General features: G+C 36.2%; 1 protein-coding gene across 3 annotated transcripts in view; it reads right to left on the minus strand.

The window, feature by feature from the left end:
- Tc2n (tandem C2 domains, nuclear) overlaps positions 1-12,345 on the minus strand; it is a 41,294-nt gene extending 28,949 nt beyond the window's left edge. The window contains exons 1-4 of one of the 3 annotated variants that reach the window (XM_078050725.1): positions 12,146-12,258; positions 8,499-8,704; positions 3,272-3,413; positions 2,312-2,434 (exon numbers count right to left, since the gene is read on the minus strand). In XM_078050725.1, the coding sequence (XP_077906851.1) occupies positions 2,312-2,378 (67 nt within the window). In that variant the 5' untranslated portion in view covers positions 2,379-2,434; positions 3,272-3,413; positions 8,499-8,704; positions 12,146-12,258. Of the gene's footprint in view, positions 1-2,311; positions 2,435-3,271; positions 3,414-8,498; positions 8,705-12,145; positions 12,262-12,299 lie in introns of those variants that run through there. The other 2 variants (XM_078050726.1, XM_078050724.1) reach the window with 2 other exon arrangements.
- Positions 12,346-16,341: the final 3,996 nt, after the last annotated feature.

Below are 16,341 nucleotides of genomic sequence, written 5' to 3' on the forward strand. Positions count from 1 at the left end.
TCCTCTTTCTGATTAGTTTCATGTCTTTCCCTAACCCTAGATTCCACATTAGAAAAAATGTGACACCTGTCTGACTTTTTTCAATTAACTTTATGACCTACAATTCCACCCATTTTCCTGCAAATGATATTTCATTCTTATTTATGGCTGAATAATATTCCATTGTGTATATGTAAGGACCTAGGCTGATTCCATGATTTGGCTATTTTGAATTGTGCCATGATAAACATGGGTATGCAGGTATCTCTACTGTATGCTGACCTAATTCCTTTAGATTTATACCCAGGAATGGTTTAGCTAGATCATATATTTGGTTTATTTTTAATTTCTTGAGGAACCTCTCCATACTGATTTCCATAGTAGCTGTACTAATTTACATTCCCACCAACAGTGTATAAGGATTCATTTCCTACCTCCTCACCTGCAATTTATTGCTTTTTGTATTCTTGATGACAACCATTCTGACTTGGGTGAAAGAGAACCTTAATGTAGTTTTGATTTGCATTTGATTTGCTAAAGATGATGAACATTTTTTCATATTACTGGCCATTCACACTTCTTTTGAAAAGTATCCGCTCAGCTCATCTGCCTGTATTTTGATTGCGTTGTTTGTTTTTTAGTGTTCAGTTTCTCAGTTCTATATATATTCTAGATATTAATCCTCTGTCAGAGCAGTAGTTTGCAAAGATTTTCTCCCATTTTGTAGACTCTTTACTCTTCAACAAAGCAATTTTGTTGTTAATGCTACTGGTTATGAGTTTCAAATATATAAAGCAATATTGAGAAGCCAAAGGTATCCAAGTCTACACACATCTCCACCAAAACACATAAAATGCATGCTGACTCTAGCTTGTATGACCCATTTTATCCATTCTGATTCCTAAACTGCAAGACTAAGATAGGCAGGTAAGCAAGTAAGCAACACTAGAGTTCATCTTTATATTTTGTATTATTTGCAGAATAAATGAAAGTACAACACTGTAGTGTAGGAACTTATGTAATGTTTTCATGTAAAAAAGAAGCCCTCTATTATGTATTGGATATTGTTTAAATATATCTCCCAAGGATTTACGTGTTGAAGTTTAATCCCCACTGTGATATATTAAGAGGGTGGACACTTAATCCAACTATATGTTTAGAATTGGGGCCTTTGGGAGGTAATAAGGATTAGATAAGGTCATCAAGTAGAATCCCCAAGACTGAATGTTGATGGCTTTTAAAAGGGAAAGGGATCCAGGTGCAATGGTGCATATCTATAATCCCAGCAGCTTGAGAGGCTGAGGCAGGAGGATCTGGAGTTCAAAGCCAGTCTCTGCAAAAGTGAGGCATTGAGCAACTCAGTGAGACCCTGTCTCTAAATAAAATACAAAATAGGGCTGGGGATATGGCTCAGTGGTAAAGCATCCCTAAGTTCAATCTCTGGCACCTTCACCAAAAAATAAAATAAAATACAAGGGAAAGAGATCAGGATACACATGTTCAATTCCTGTATCTTGCTATGTGAGACCCTGCACCATCTTCAATTCTGCCAGCAAGAAGGCCATCACCAGATGCAGCCCCTTGACGTTGGTCTTCCAGAACCATGAGCCAAAATAAATCTCTTTTTGTTAAAACTTCCCCAGTCTACAGTACCAAGTGTTATGGGCACCAGAAGATAGACTAATACACCTTCATACTCAAATATACCAGGGTACTAGGAAGCTCTGCCCTAGACTAAAAAATATCAGAAAGAATCACAGAAAAATAAAGTCCCAATTAGACCCCTGAAGAGATAAGGAAACCATGCATTTGAAAGGGAAATCTCCAGCGGTCCTTGATAAATGTGGGTCATGATAAAGTTATCGGTATTTCACCCATGGATCATTCATTCATATAAAGCATTTTAAATGTACTATTCATAAATTAGAAATTTTCTTTATTTATACTGGAACATTTATCAGAGCATGTTGTCTCCCAAACACCTTCTCTCCCTGCCTTTGCTTATATCATTCCATCCAACCATCAGTGTTCAACTGTCCCATTCTCTTACTTCCTCTTACTTCTGCTCAGCTTGTAAAATGCTGTTCAGGCTTCTGTGGCAAATGTCATCTTCTTTATGGTGATGTCCAGGTTATCATCTCCTAGGTTGAATCCACCTCTCTCCCCAGTACGTTTCAGGATACCTGGGGTTCTGGAATACTTCCTACTGTGCCTTCTCATTTTGCTTCCCCCACAAAGTTAGGAAACACTCCCAATTTGTCTCATTCTCCACAATGCCATAAATAAGGCACTAAATAAATGTTTACTGAAATCAAAACAAAATAAAACTCACACTTGTGCTTTTCTGTTTCACCATGGAAACATCCTCTACAGCAACTCTTTATAAATTCTGCTGCCATTACATTCAATTTCCAATGTCCCTCAAAAGATAGAAACTTCCAATTTTAATATGAACCTGGTGGTAGAATAGAAAGCAAGTTAAAATTATCATGTTTAATGCCATTAGATATCATTAAATAAATCATAATATCTATTTTTATAAGACATAATGAGGGCTTCAAAGTAAAAATATTTACAAGGATGATAGATTTTTTGTTCCCATATATAATTTTATATAATCTAGGAGTCTTTAAAAATTATTAAAATGGTATGCTTAAAAATTATTAAATGAACAATGTCTATATTAAAATCTGACAAAGAAAAATTCTATTCTCAATTTTCTCTTATATGTGATATGCCTAAAACTATGTTCAAGAAAAATTTGAAAGAAAACATAGTGCTATGTCATTAAAAAGTATGAGAAAAATTAACTTTCCCCAAATTCATTTTTTTGTAATTCAAAAGCCCTATAACTGGGGCCAATAAACAAATAACTATATAATTTATGTTATTTGAATCCTTAGAGTTAAAAGTATATCTTAAACACACACACACACACACACACACACACACACACACTATCTCTTTCTCTCTCTCTCTCTCTCTCTCACACACACACACACACACACACACACACACCATAAATAAAGTATAGTGCAAATAAAAGGAATCTGTTTTATATGTACTAGGAACATAAAATTGTATAAGGACTTCACATCCAATTTCCCACCTTAGTTTCAAGGTCTTTGTTTCAAATACATTCTCTTAATTTATGCCTACTTACTCCAAACGTTTTTTTAGTGAGAAATTTTAAACATATGCAAAAAATACAGGATAACAAAACTCAAATCACCCAAATAAAACAATTACCAACTCATGAAAATATTGATTTCATCTCTGTCTCCCAACTTACCTGGTAATGTCCTTTGGGTTATTTTGAAATAAATTCCAATCATATAATTTCATCCATAAGTACTTAATTAGTAATCTAAGAAATGTAGCAGAAGGATTCACAGGGTAACTTCAAGAGGCTCTCACCAGCTGAAGATGGATCACTTCAAGCATTAAAACAAACAGTATTTGTAACGTCAAATATTTCTAAAAGGTATGTACTTGTTTTAAATATATACATTTCTTAAAAATATTTCAAGAAATATTTCACCATATATAGTTGTAAGCATATATATATATATATATATATATTTTCAAGAAATATTTCACCATATATAGTTGTAAGCATATATATATATATATCTCCATAATGGCATTATCACATATCAAAAATTTAACAGTAGCAACTACTCATTTTTTTGTAATTCAAAATCCCTATAACTGGGGCCAATAAACAAATAACTATATAATTTATGTTATTTGAATTCTTAGAATTAAAAGTATATCTTAAACACACATATATATTAAGTATATCTTAAAAATCCTTTTATGATTTTAATCCTTTAATAGTTGCTTTGTTGAAATTGAGACAAAAATGTGGACTGTTTCATCTTTTGCTATTAGAAACAATGCCACAGGGGCTGGGGTTGTAGCTCAGTGGTAGAGCACATGCCTAGCATGGGTGGGGCACTGGGTTCGATCCTCAGCACCACATAAAAATAAATCAATAAATAAAATAAAGATATTGTGTCTGCCTACAACTAAAAAAAAAATTTTTAAAAGAAACAACGCCTCAGTATCTCTGTACACACATATTTCTCAATATATACCTATAAGATCATAAATACATATGTGTGTGTGTGTGTGTATATATATATATATGAATAAAATATACACACATACACTAGGTCAAAGAGTAAATATGTGTAATTTTACTTGTATTGCTACATTTCCCTGTGAAACTGAATCATTTTGTATTCCCCATGTATGAGAACACCTGTTTCTGTCACCAACAAAATATGTTGTCTGAATGCTGGACTTTTGCCATTATGTTAAGGAAGGGATCATTTTGTATTGTTTTAATTTGCATCTATCGTATTATAAGTGATGTGGGCATCTTTTCATATAAAGCTAGTTTATATTTGTTTCTATGAATTTTCGGTTCATATGTCTTTCTCATCTTTATAAAGTTTTTGGTCTTTTTCTTCTCATTTTAGAAGTTCTTTATATATTTCAGAGATTAACTCACTATCCACCATATAAGTGGCAAAAAAATTTTCAGTTTTTACTTTATTGTGTTTTCTGCTATGCAAAGGTGTGTATGTATACAACCACACTACATACTTATACACAAACATACTGAGTTTGCATTCAGTGTGTACATTGGTTGTATACATATACACACATACAGATTGAATATTCCTCATCTGAAATGCTTGGTACTGTAAGTATTTAGGAATTCAGGATTGGGGTTTGTATGTCTGACTATTAGATTTTGGAATATTTGTAAATATATAATATTTGGAAATATATTAGAAATGGAAACCAAGTCTAAATATGAAATTCATTTATATTTAATATATACACTTTATACACCCGAAAGTAATTCTGAGCATGAAACACCTTCATAATATGGAATTTTCTACTTGTAGTGTCATGCTGGTCCTCAAAAAGTTTATGTAAACATATACAAAGTTACATAGAAACACATACACAAACACACATGCAGCATACTCTCCCATGTTTTTTCTTTTTGCTTCTGGATTGAGTCACAGTAAACTTTTCTCCATATATAGATCATAAGTAATTTACCTATGTTTTATTCTAGTACTTAATATGTTATTATTTTCTATATGGACATTGTGGTATACAATATGAAAAATGGATCCAAACCTATATGTTCCCAATTGGTTATTCCAATTTTCCCAATTGGTTAAAATCTTTTGCATTTCTATTTTTTTATGTATCATATACACCCCATATTTAAAAATATCATATTTTCTTCCCTTTACCATAACACTAAATTTCCATATGCACTTGGGTTGGTCTCTGTATTTTCTATTCAATTTGTCTATCCATTGTTGTACCAATATCACATTATTTCAATTTTAAAGGCTTTTTAAAAGGCTAGCCACCCTTTCTGCTTTACACTTTCTTTGCAATATGTATGGATTATTTATTATAGAGGAAAAATATAATACTTTCAAACTAATAAATTATTTTAGAAAAACTAACATCCTAAGGATATTGCCTTCCTACCCAGAACAAAATTATCTCTTTACATTTGCTCATGTCTATCTTTGTACCTTTGGGAGTTTTTATAGTTATCCTCATACAAAGTCTTAATGCCTGTGTAATTTACTTAGTTATTATAAGTTACATTTTTTTCATTACATCTTATAACTTATTTTCATTTTTAAGTGTATACATTTTCAAAAGCTCTGTTTAGCCCCAATGTTTTGGAAGAATCATTCCTTAACTACTCAGATCTAATTTTCTTTCTCATTTCTAAATGTCTAGCGTACTTTAAAATAAAAGAGTTTAATATTTTTCATGATATTTCATGAGCTGTTGTTCTATCTAGCTGTTGTTCTATTTATATTCTGCTAAAATATAAACTGTTCAGAAACAACATTGTACTTTCTCTTCAGAACTCAAGCCTATTAGGGACTGAGGTTGTAATTCAGTGGTAGAGCACTTGCCTAGCAAGGCATTGGTTTGATCCTCAGCACCACATAAAAATAAATAAAGGTATAAAAAATAACATTAAAAAAATACTCAACTTACTATTGAGAATATAGTTGAGACTCATCAACTCTAATAGATAAGAAAACATATTTCACCTCCTTTAAAAACACTAACATACTCATCAAACTTCCTTTCTATTCTCAAATACTTAATAACGTTAATCATGAGATGAATGTAGGAGGACTGATTAAAAATGATTGGTACTTTTAAGGGAAAAATCCTCAGAGTTGATGACCTGGAATCACCTAAAATGAGGTAGGAAAGATGGGGAAAAGACATAGAAAGGGAGACAAGTTTATATGAATAAAAGAAATCTGATTAAAATGTACATCCAGGGCTGGAGTTGTGGCTCAGTGGTAGAGCACTAGCCAGGCATGTGTGAGTCCGTGGGTTCAATCATCAGCACTGCATATAAATGAATAAATAAAATAAAAGATCCATTTACAACTAAAAAATATTTTTTTAAAAAAATATACACCCAGGAATACACTGAAGAAAAATGATTTAAAATATTCGTACATAGACAAAATAGAACAACTGGGACCTCCCACCCGAGAAACAAACAAAATGTGTGAAACATCAATATTCAAAACACTGGCTTAGGCAACAAACAACAAAGAAACAGGAAACACGGTAAGCCCTACACTTTACTACCTTGAAGGGAGTTTCCAGTCCTTGATAAAGGAAAAGTTACCCAGATTCTCTGAATATGTAGCTGAATTCCACTGTAGTCAGAGAACTCTCAATATGACTTCAATATTTTAAAATTTTGAAACTTGCTTTGAGGCATAATATATGATCAAATTTGATAAATATCCCATGTACATTTACAATTTTGAGGCACAGTGTTCTATGCATGTCAATTAAATTGCTTGTCATGTTAAAATCTTTCATATTTCTATTTTTCTATTTGTTCTATAGGTACTAAAAAACGTATGTGGTTAAAATGAAAACTCCAACTATGACTATGAATATATTTACTTCTCCTTTAGTTCTATCAGAATTGTTTTACGTATTTTTGAGAGTAATTTATTAGGTACATACAAGCTCATTAAATAATATTCCTCTTAGTTTCTACTAATACTTCTAGCCTTAAAGTTGGCTTTGTCTACTATAGCCATCACAGATTTCTTTCAGTTAACTTGCATGTTATGTTCTTTCCAGCATTTTCTTTTCAATTTGTGTTATATTCCAGTTATTTTTATAAACAACACATAGTTGGACTGTTATATTTCCATTCTAACAATCTTTACATTTTATTTGTATTTAGTCCACTCATATAAATTTAAAACTGTCTTAACTTATTAGACATGCTCTTAGCCTAAAATTGATTTTGTCTGATAGTGATATAGCTATGCAGCTTTCTTTTGAATAGTTTTATGTGGTATATCTTTTCCCTTATGTTTACTGTTTTCAGTTTATAAGTCTTTACATATTTTAGATATGTCTCTTATAAATAGCATTAAGCTGAGGTAGTTTAGCCCAGATGGACAATCTTTATCTTTTATCTGGAGTACTTGATTCCATTTACAAATATTTAAGGTAATTGACGTATGTGAGTTTAGCCTTATGCTTTTTTATCTTGATCTTTTTCCTTGTCCTAATGGTCCTCTGTTTATTTTTCTTTCCTGTCATGTCTTCCTTTAGACTGACTGAGGGTTTATGATCTTTTTTCTTCTTCTTCTAATAGATTGGTTATTGTGTTACTTTTTTTCTCTTTCCCATCTTTTATTAATATCATTTTTGTATTGCTTTTATATTGATATTGTAAGAAAATACCACAAACCACAAACTCAGTGTCTTAAAGTAAGACAAACTTTACTTAAAAATGGTTTAGTATACTTATTTTAATAATCTATGACTGGTAATTCAAACTTTCGTAGGTATATTTCTAATTATCAATTGTTTCTGCTGATTGTTGCTAGGCGTCTTATTTCTTTTTTGCACTTGGTTTTCACTGACCATGAAACTTTCCTGGTAACTTTTCTAAGCCAAAAATTAAAGTATACTCCTCTGGAGAATATAAGTATTTGCTTACCAGATCATTTAAATTCACACTTTGACAAATAACCCCATTAAAAATGGGCTAACAGGGCTGGAATTGTGACTCAGTGGTAGGACACTTGCCTAGCACGTGTGAGGCACTGGGTTTGATCCTCAGCACCACATTAAAATAAATAAATAAGGTATTGTGTTCACCTATAACTCATATATATGTGTGTGTGTGTGTATGTGTGTGTGTGTGTGCCACACACACACACACACACACACACACACATATTTAAAATGGGCAACCAATTTGAACAGACATTTCTCCAAAGGCAACAGACAAATGACCAATAAACATGAAAAGGGGCTCAACATATCTATTAGGGAAATGCAAATCAAAACTATAACAACATACCACTTCACACAGTTGTACAATTATCACTATCTAATTCAAGAGTTATCATTATCTAATTGAAAAATGGTCTCATTACTCCCCAAAAGAAACTTTGTACCTGTTTGTAGTAACTTTTCTTCCAGCCTCTGGCAACCACTATTTTACCTCATTTCTGATTTGCCTATTCCGGACATTTCATATATATCATACAATATGGTCTTTTTCTGTCTTGCTTCCTTCACTTATTTTCAAGTTTTCAAGGTTTATCCCGTGTTGTAGCATGAATCAGTACTTCATTCTCTTTTATGGTTGAATAATATTCCACTGTATGGACAAACATTCATCACATTTTGTTTTTCCATCATCAGTTGATGGATAGTTGGGTTGCTTATGAACTTTCTGTATTCAAGTTTTTGCATAAAAGTATGTTTTCCATTCTTATAGATATATTAAACCAGGAATGGAATTCCTGAGTAACATAGTAACCTTATGACTTTATGTGAACTTTTTTCTTTTTGTGTGAAGTTTTTGAGGAACTGCCAAAGTTTTGTACAAAGAAGCTACACTACTTTACATTCCTACCAGCAATGTAGGAGGGTTTCATTTATTTTTTGTCTTTTGGCTTGTGCAATTATCATACTGAGTCTGTACTCAGTGTTTATATTGCTTGTACATATAAACACACATACAGATTGAGTATCCCTTATCTGAAATGCTTGGTATTTAGGATTTCTTTTTAATGTTTGCAAATATATAATGAAATATACTGGGGATGGAAACCAAGTCTAAACATGAAATTCATTTGTTTCATATGCATATAATATTGTATAAAAAGTCATAGAAATAATGTAATTTCATTTATATAGCACTGCAAATAGGCAAAACTAAACAACACATTGTTTAGGAATACATATGTATATGGCAAAAGTACAGAGAAAAGCAAGGAAAATGGAAAGAAAGATATAATCAGAGAGGAATGCATAGGGCAGCTTCAAAAATATTGGTTATAGGGCTGAGGTTGTGGCTCAATGGAAGAGTGCTTTCCTAGCACTTGCGGGGAACTGGGTTCGATCCTCATCACCACATAAAAATAAATAAATAAAATAAAGTTAGCTACAACTAAAAAAAATATTGGTTATATATTATTTCTTAAGCATGAGAGAAGCACACAGGTATTTGTTTTAAATCTATAAATGTGCCAAGAGTAGTATTTCGTAAATATTAAGTACTTTCTGAATTAAAAATTAAACATTCATAATCTCATCACCTTGATATGAGATTTAAAGGAGGTAAATATACCTAAATGATGTGATTTCTTTCACTATTTTATTTACTCTTTCTTACAGCTTTATTGAGGTTAAATTGACCTACAATAAATTGTACATATATACAATAAAAACATATAATTAAATGAGTAATATAAGTATATACTGGTGACAGCATCATCTAGAATTTGGGGGGCTATATGTTGGAGAATATTTTATGCATGTTTTACTTTAGTAGATCCTGTCAAAGAATTTTCAAAATGATTGCACCAATTTACACTCCCACCAGTACAAAATGAGAATTCCAGTTATTCTACGTCCTCTTTAACACTTGGTAGTCAGACTTTTCCAATTTAACCATTCTTTTCATATTCTAAGGAATATATTCAAAATAAGTGTCTGAATTCTATCTTAACAACTAAAATCACTTTCAGTGAAACATACAGAAGCTTTTATCTAAGTGCATTTCCCCTTGCATAACAATTGAAGCAAAGCCCTAACGTATGCCTCCATTCTGATTTAGTCAAAATATAAGATTTTCAGAAGATTCATTGAGGTATATGTGAAGGAATCAAATGACTTAAAAACAAGTTGGGAGTATCAAACCACTGGAATTCAGGTAAAATATAGTCCAACACAGTTTATACTTGGAACTTCAACAGTAACAACACCTGAACTGAATACACAAAATAGTATTCACACAACTAAAATAATATTCATAATTTGGATGGGGGAGATGAAATACTTTATTATGAACAGTACTATTCAGCATGCTCAGCTACTTGTTCTCAGTTTTGCTACTTAAACCATGAAAAGCAATGCCGAGAGGATTCACTTTAACATAAAGATATTTAAGTCCTTTATATTCTTTCCAATTTGACTATAAATGCCTCTCTTAAAACCATGATGTCATATCTCTGTTGTTTCTCAAAATATGGATCTACACTCACAATCTTTTTATCCTTTATTCACATCTCAAATTCATTCATATTGACCCTTACCATTTCACTGTTTGCTAGGGTTAGTGGCCCCTTCCTAACTACCAACATCAACAGGCAAACTTCCTGACTGCTCTGACTGGTGTGACTCCCAAATAAGCTTTTCTTCTCATTAAAATTCTCTCCTCCTGGCTTCTAGGGCCTCACCTGGTACTACTATTCCTTCTCCCTTCAGATTGCCTGTCAGCCTCCTTGGTTGTCACTGTCACTTAAACATTAGTGTTTTCCATCCTTGGTCTTTCTTCTTATCCTGTATTTATTTGAATGATTTCTCACCTTTTACAGGATTAATTACCACAAATCCACTACTGCTTCCAAAGTCTACAACTCTGAGTCAGACTGCAGAAAAACCTGATGCCAATAAATCTAACTGCCAACTGGACAGGATTGCCAGATGTCCTACACAAATCTTAAACTCATTTTCTCATTGTATATTACTGTCTCAATTTATTAGTTTTATTCATGTGTGCACAATTATAATTCAAGTGACGCAAATAAAATTCAAGACATACTTTTAAAACTTTTTCTTGCAAGGTTAAAAAAAGAATTTTTTTCTTGAGGCTTTTCCCCTAAGTTATGAAGGCAACTCGTATTCATTGGCAAAACCCACAAAATAATGAAGAGATTTAAAAAACTTGCCTCAAATCCCGGCTCTTAAAGGTAAGCAATATTAACATTTTTTTTCCAGAAAAAGTAATTTTCAACCAAGATGCAGTTATATATCAAAATATTAAAGTGATAAACAGAGTTCTGTTAACCTTGTTTGGAAAACAAGGTCAGTGTTTACACAGGCTGTTTTTTAACATTATTAATCAAGAAAATTAAAAAAAAAAAACCAACACTTTATACCTGTAGTGAAAATCGGAATAATATTTTAACTACAAAAGCAATCCTTTTACATGCTTTATTTTAAACTCAAAGGAATCAGTGTTTGGCTTGGCAACCAGCTTGCCCAAACGCAGATGTTATCAGGGCGCAACACCCCACAATGCCACCCTTGTGTCTTCCCGTACCACAGCTGGGAAAAAAGAAAAAGGTGGAAGCGGCAGAAGTCGCACCTTCACCTTGCTGGGTGGGCAGTGGCTTGCAAACGCCCAGGGAAAGTGACATTCTGACACCTTCGCAGTTTCTCGAAGTTCCCAGACCCGCCCGGGAAGGGAGCCCGCCCGGGCCAACAAGCGCAGCGCGACGCGGCCGTCGCCTGGGGCTGGGGTCGCGGCCTGTGGCCGGGGGTCCCGGCCGCGATGCCCCCCGCCGGCCGCAGCCGTCCCCCAGGCCTCGGCGAGACAGGCGTCGAGAGGAAGAACCAAAGGCCGAGGCAAAGAGCCGTCCCAAACAGGGGCCCCGTGAGTCCCGGGGCCCGGAGGGTGAGGCCGCCCCCTCAAGCCCCGCGACCCGGTGCCGACGGGTGGAGGCCGCGCGGCCGGCCCTCGGAGCGCACCTGCCAGCGCCTTCCCTCCCGCCAGGCCCCGCGCACTCCGCACGCGTCGCCCGCCGCTTACCTGCTGCCGGCGGCCGGCGCTCTGCCCGCGCCACTCGGGGAACTGCTACCCCGAGCACCTCTCGCGGCCGCGCCCCGTAACCCCGCCCCTCAGGGCCGCCGCCGCCTCCCCGCGCCCCAGTCCCCCGACCCCCAGCAGACCCGCCCCACCTCACCCCAGAGGGCTGCCGGGCTCCCCTCAGGTTTCCCCGCCCTCCCTGGGTCGCGTCGCCCCGCCACGCCCCTCCCCTCCCCTCCCTGGTCGCCCCGCCCCTCACTGGGTCGCCCCGCCCCTCCCAGATCCGTCCCGCCCCTCGGAGGTGAGCTTGGAGGTGCGCCCGAAGGGGCCGAGTGAATGGGGCCGCTCGACAGCCTACCTGAGCTGGGCTGCTCTGGCGTCCTGCACTCTGCCATTCCACCTGGCGGCTTTTAGTTGTCCCCTCTGGAAAGATCTTAAATCCAAGTCAGGCAGAGCTTGGGATGTGTAGAAGGATCAGAAAGGAAACAGGAGCTGGAAAGGGAACAGAGAGAAAACCACTGGCCTGGTGTTCTTGTCGCGGGGAGGAAGGCGCAGTCTTTTCTTGCCAGAGACGTTTCCGCACTCTTCTTGAAGAAGCCTAGAAGTTGTCTTGTGTTGTCACTTGACAGTATTTTTACGAAAAATCTATGAAGTCTTTGAGAAGCAGCCCGTGCCTCTTCACTTTTGTTACTTTATATCCGCTACTGCCTGGCCACCTGTGGGTGTCTTGGCAGAAACGTTAAATGTGTCCACAAGAGCACCTTGCACCTCCCATTACATGGTGGAATCTCCTCTAATCCTGGCAAGGGGTTGGCGGCTCTTGTTCTTGTAGACCTCCGTGGTGGGCATCTCAGCCCTGTGCCTGATCAATTGTTGAATGAATTTCTAGATTATCTGATGATAAATGACTCCGCTTTTTTTTAAGGTTGGTGATTGTTGAAGTAAAAGTTAATAATTATTGTTCCCATAGTGAGTTCTGTCAATCTCAAGGCCCTAGAGATGCTGGAAAAGGGGTGAGGTAGACTCCCAAGATCACATAAATTCAGGGAAAGAGACAGTATGTTGCTTTCCTTCAGGTTCACAATACACAGCATCTTACAGGTCAAAGAACTGTGTTTTACTTTGCTTAATTCTACATTTTTCTAATTTGACCACAGAACTTTCTTCTTGAGAAATGCCCATTACTATCCCTGGGTATTAGTGTTTCAACAAACACACTTTAATAAACACTGCCTGAAATTTTTGGTTCTTTCACCTTCAATAATTGACCACCAATGTTTGCAAAGTTCTGTACTGTTTACAAAAAGCTTTCACATGAGTCATCTCATTTAAACTTGGCAATTGTGATGTAACTGGTATTATTTTCATTTTACAGCTCTTTTAAAAAAAAAAAATTGGCAGGGCAAACAACCAATTAGTGGTTGCCCGACTTTAGGGCCAAGATTTGAATCTTCCAGACATCAAGGTTTCTGAGAGCCTTCTCTGTGTTCTATGCTAGGTTCTCATTCTCTCCCCCACCCCTTTTCTTTCTCCCTCCCCTCTCCCTCTCTCTGATATTTGACCCTTAAGGAGAGCACATCCTTGGTCAGAAACTTCTAGATTCTTGTGTTAGTTGAAGCTTCTCAAAGAAAAGACCATATCTATCAAGTTTTTACTCCCCTGTAGCACCTGACATAATGCAGGGGACAAAAGTGTCATTCCAATGTGCTGAATGAATGAAGAATAAATGCGTGCATGGATGCTCAGTAACTGCCGATTGAACTTGGCTGAGTACTTGTTTCTTTAACTGAACAACTTTAACAACCTCTTCACTGAGGCAGAAGTTCCAAGAGCAGGAGCTCCTGGAATTTTTCCTAGTTTTTTTTGTTTTTTGTTTCCAGAGTCCATCTAAAACAGCTTTCTTAGAAGAATCCATTCTGTTGACAGATACAGCTATTGCAAAACCGTGAAATCACTTCCCTTATTTTCCTTAAAATGGGCCTCTTTCCTGTTCCACTCTCAGAGGCAAGGCTACATTGAGATGAATGGAGGATATTGAACCTTTCTCTATGCCCTTGTGTTTAATATTTTCCCATGAAAGAATTGTCATTGCAACATTGAGCAGGTTTTTGTTTCCTAATGTTACAATCACATATTATTTGAGGTAGCTCTCAGGGAGAAATAAAACAGATTTTGGATTATGTGGATAACAGCTTTTGTTTAGATTTTACTGTGTATTATTCTTTCATTCAATAGGGACAAATTGTGTAATACCCATTTCCTTATCTATATTCATTCTTTCTTTCACTTAATCCAGTTTGTAAGTGCTTCATGACTCAACCTAGGCTATTTCTCTAGACTCAACTCCCATTTTTGACCTCCTAAACTAAATATAGTTTTCTAAATTATCAAATTTCTATATATTTGATTCCCCTTACCTTTCTCTTACGAGGCTCAACTGGCAAACTCATGTTCAATTACCTGAAGAGCCACCTCTGCTGGGAGATGAAACCCCACATTACCCATCTCTGACTGAATCAGGTGCCTTTTTTTTTTGCATCCCACCACAATCCATTCATTTTGCCATCATGGCACCCACACAATAATTGGAATTATTAATTTCTTTTTCCCTCTCCTCACTAAGCTCATTCTAGTTGAGTTACTAATGGTCGGGAATTGTGATATGCACCTCTATTTCCTGAGCATAAAGCATAGCACTGGACACATGGAAGACTTCAAAATATCTTCAAGGGAATATAATAAAAATATATCTTGAAGGAACTATGAGTTCTTAGAATGTTTGTAAAATAATTACACAAATATAAATGTTCATGTGAATACAACAGGGTAACAAATATCTGTTTCTTCCCATTTTCTGCCTTAGAAAAACATAACAGTAAACAACTGTACATATTCATTTATTTATTCATTCACTTGTTCAGCAGACACTTTTCAGTGCTTATAAGAAGTACAGTCTTAGACCCTTGCTGCAGAGAGAAAGTGACATTCTAACAGTGACACTGTTGCTCACTAAATGTCAATTCCTCTTCCTGGGCACAAAACTAAATTGCTTTGCCCATTTTCCTTGCATCTAGTTAAGGCCAGGTGACCAATACTGACTAGTGGAATTTGAGCAGAGTTTCACTTCTGGATCCAGACAATTAAGAAGATGTGAACCTTCATTCTACTCTCTCTCTCTTCCCAGTCCTTGACAACCTTGGGACATAACTGAACCATGGCAGCCACTGCTAAAGCTGATGATATGACAGGATGGGAGAAGTCTATGTCCTTGACTGACTAACCTTGATTGGGTTGTTACATGAGTGGAAAATAAACTTGTGAAAACCACGTATATATGGGGATTCCCCCCACTCGCCCCTGCCAGTAGCTAGCTTTACACTCTGATTAAAATTGTCATTAATGATGACATGTGCACTACGTAAAACATACAGAAAAATTTTGTCTCTTGGAGGGGAAACATGGAACATGGAAATTTATCAAAGAAGGTGTTAAGGTCATAGAAATTTTAAGTTTGTCCTGAGTAGATAAACAAAAATGTTTATGGACAAATTTCTTTGTTCTCTCTCAGATGCCACCATGATGACACTTGAAAGCAAGCAGGAGTCACCATCACATCATCTTCACCTGTCCTTCTCAGATTTTCTGAATTTGCCCGAGGACTTCAGGAAATCAGGTGTTACTCAAAGTCAAGTATATATGGAGGCATAAGAGAGGAGTGAGAAAGTAGGCTCTGAAGGGTCCTGGATATCTTATTTAGAACCTGGCACATTAATCCACAGGAAGTGTAGACTATTTGTGATGGAATAAGTTTCTTCTTTCTTTCCTTCCCCCATCATCTTCTTTTCTGGGTTCCTGGTTCCTACTAAACTAGAGTAACAATGGGAAAATGGATGGTCATAGACGCTCCCCTAGGAACCTAATCAAAAATGTCTTTTTTTCTCAGTGCCCTCCCATAAAACCCTGCCCCCAAACATTACCATCCCCTTCCTGGAAACCTCACTAATAAATGAAACTTCATGGTATCAAATGATTGACAGTTTCACTGGAGGCCTAATAAAAAAAAAAATATTCAGCACCGAGGATGTGAGGCAGCAGCACCAGTGAGATGAAAGGAAGGCTGTGGAGGAGGAGAGGTTCAGAAAAAAAGAGGGCTTTCCACCAACCACATGGTCAACTCATCCAGGCCTGAGCAGCTGGTC

Source organism: Ictidomys tridecemlineatus, chromosome 5, assembly GCF_052094955.1.
Source record: "Ictidomys tridecemlineatus isolate mIctTri1 chromosome 5, mIctTri1.hap1, whole genome shotgun sequence".
In the NCBI taxonomy this organism is placed as follows: domain Eukaryota; kingdom Metazoa; phylum Chordata; class Mammalia; order Rodentia; family Sciuridae; genus Ictidomys; species Ictidomys tridecemlineatus.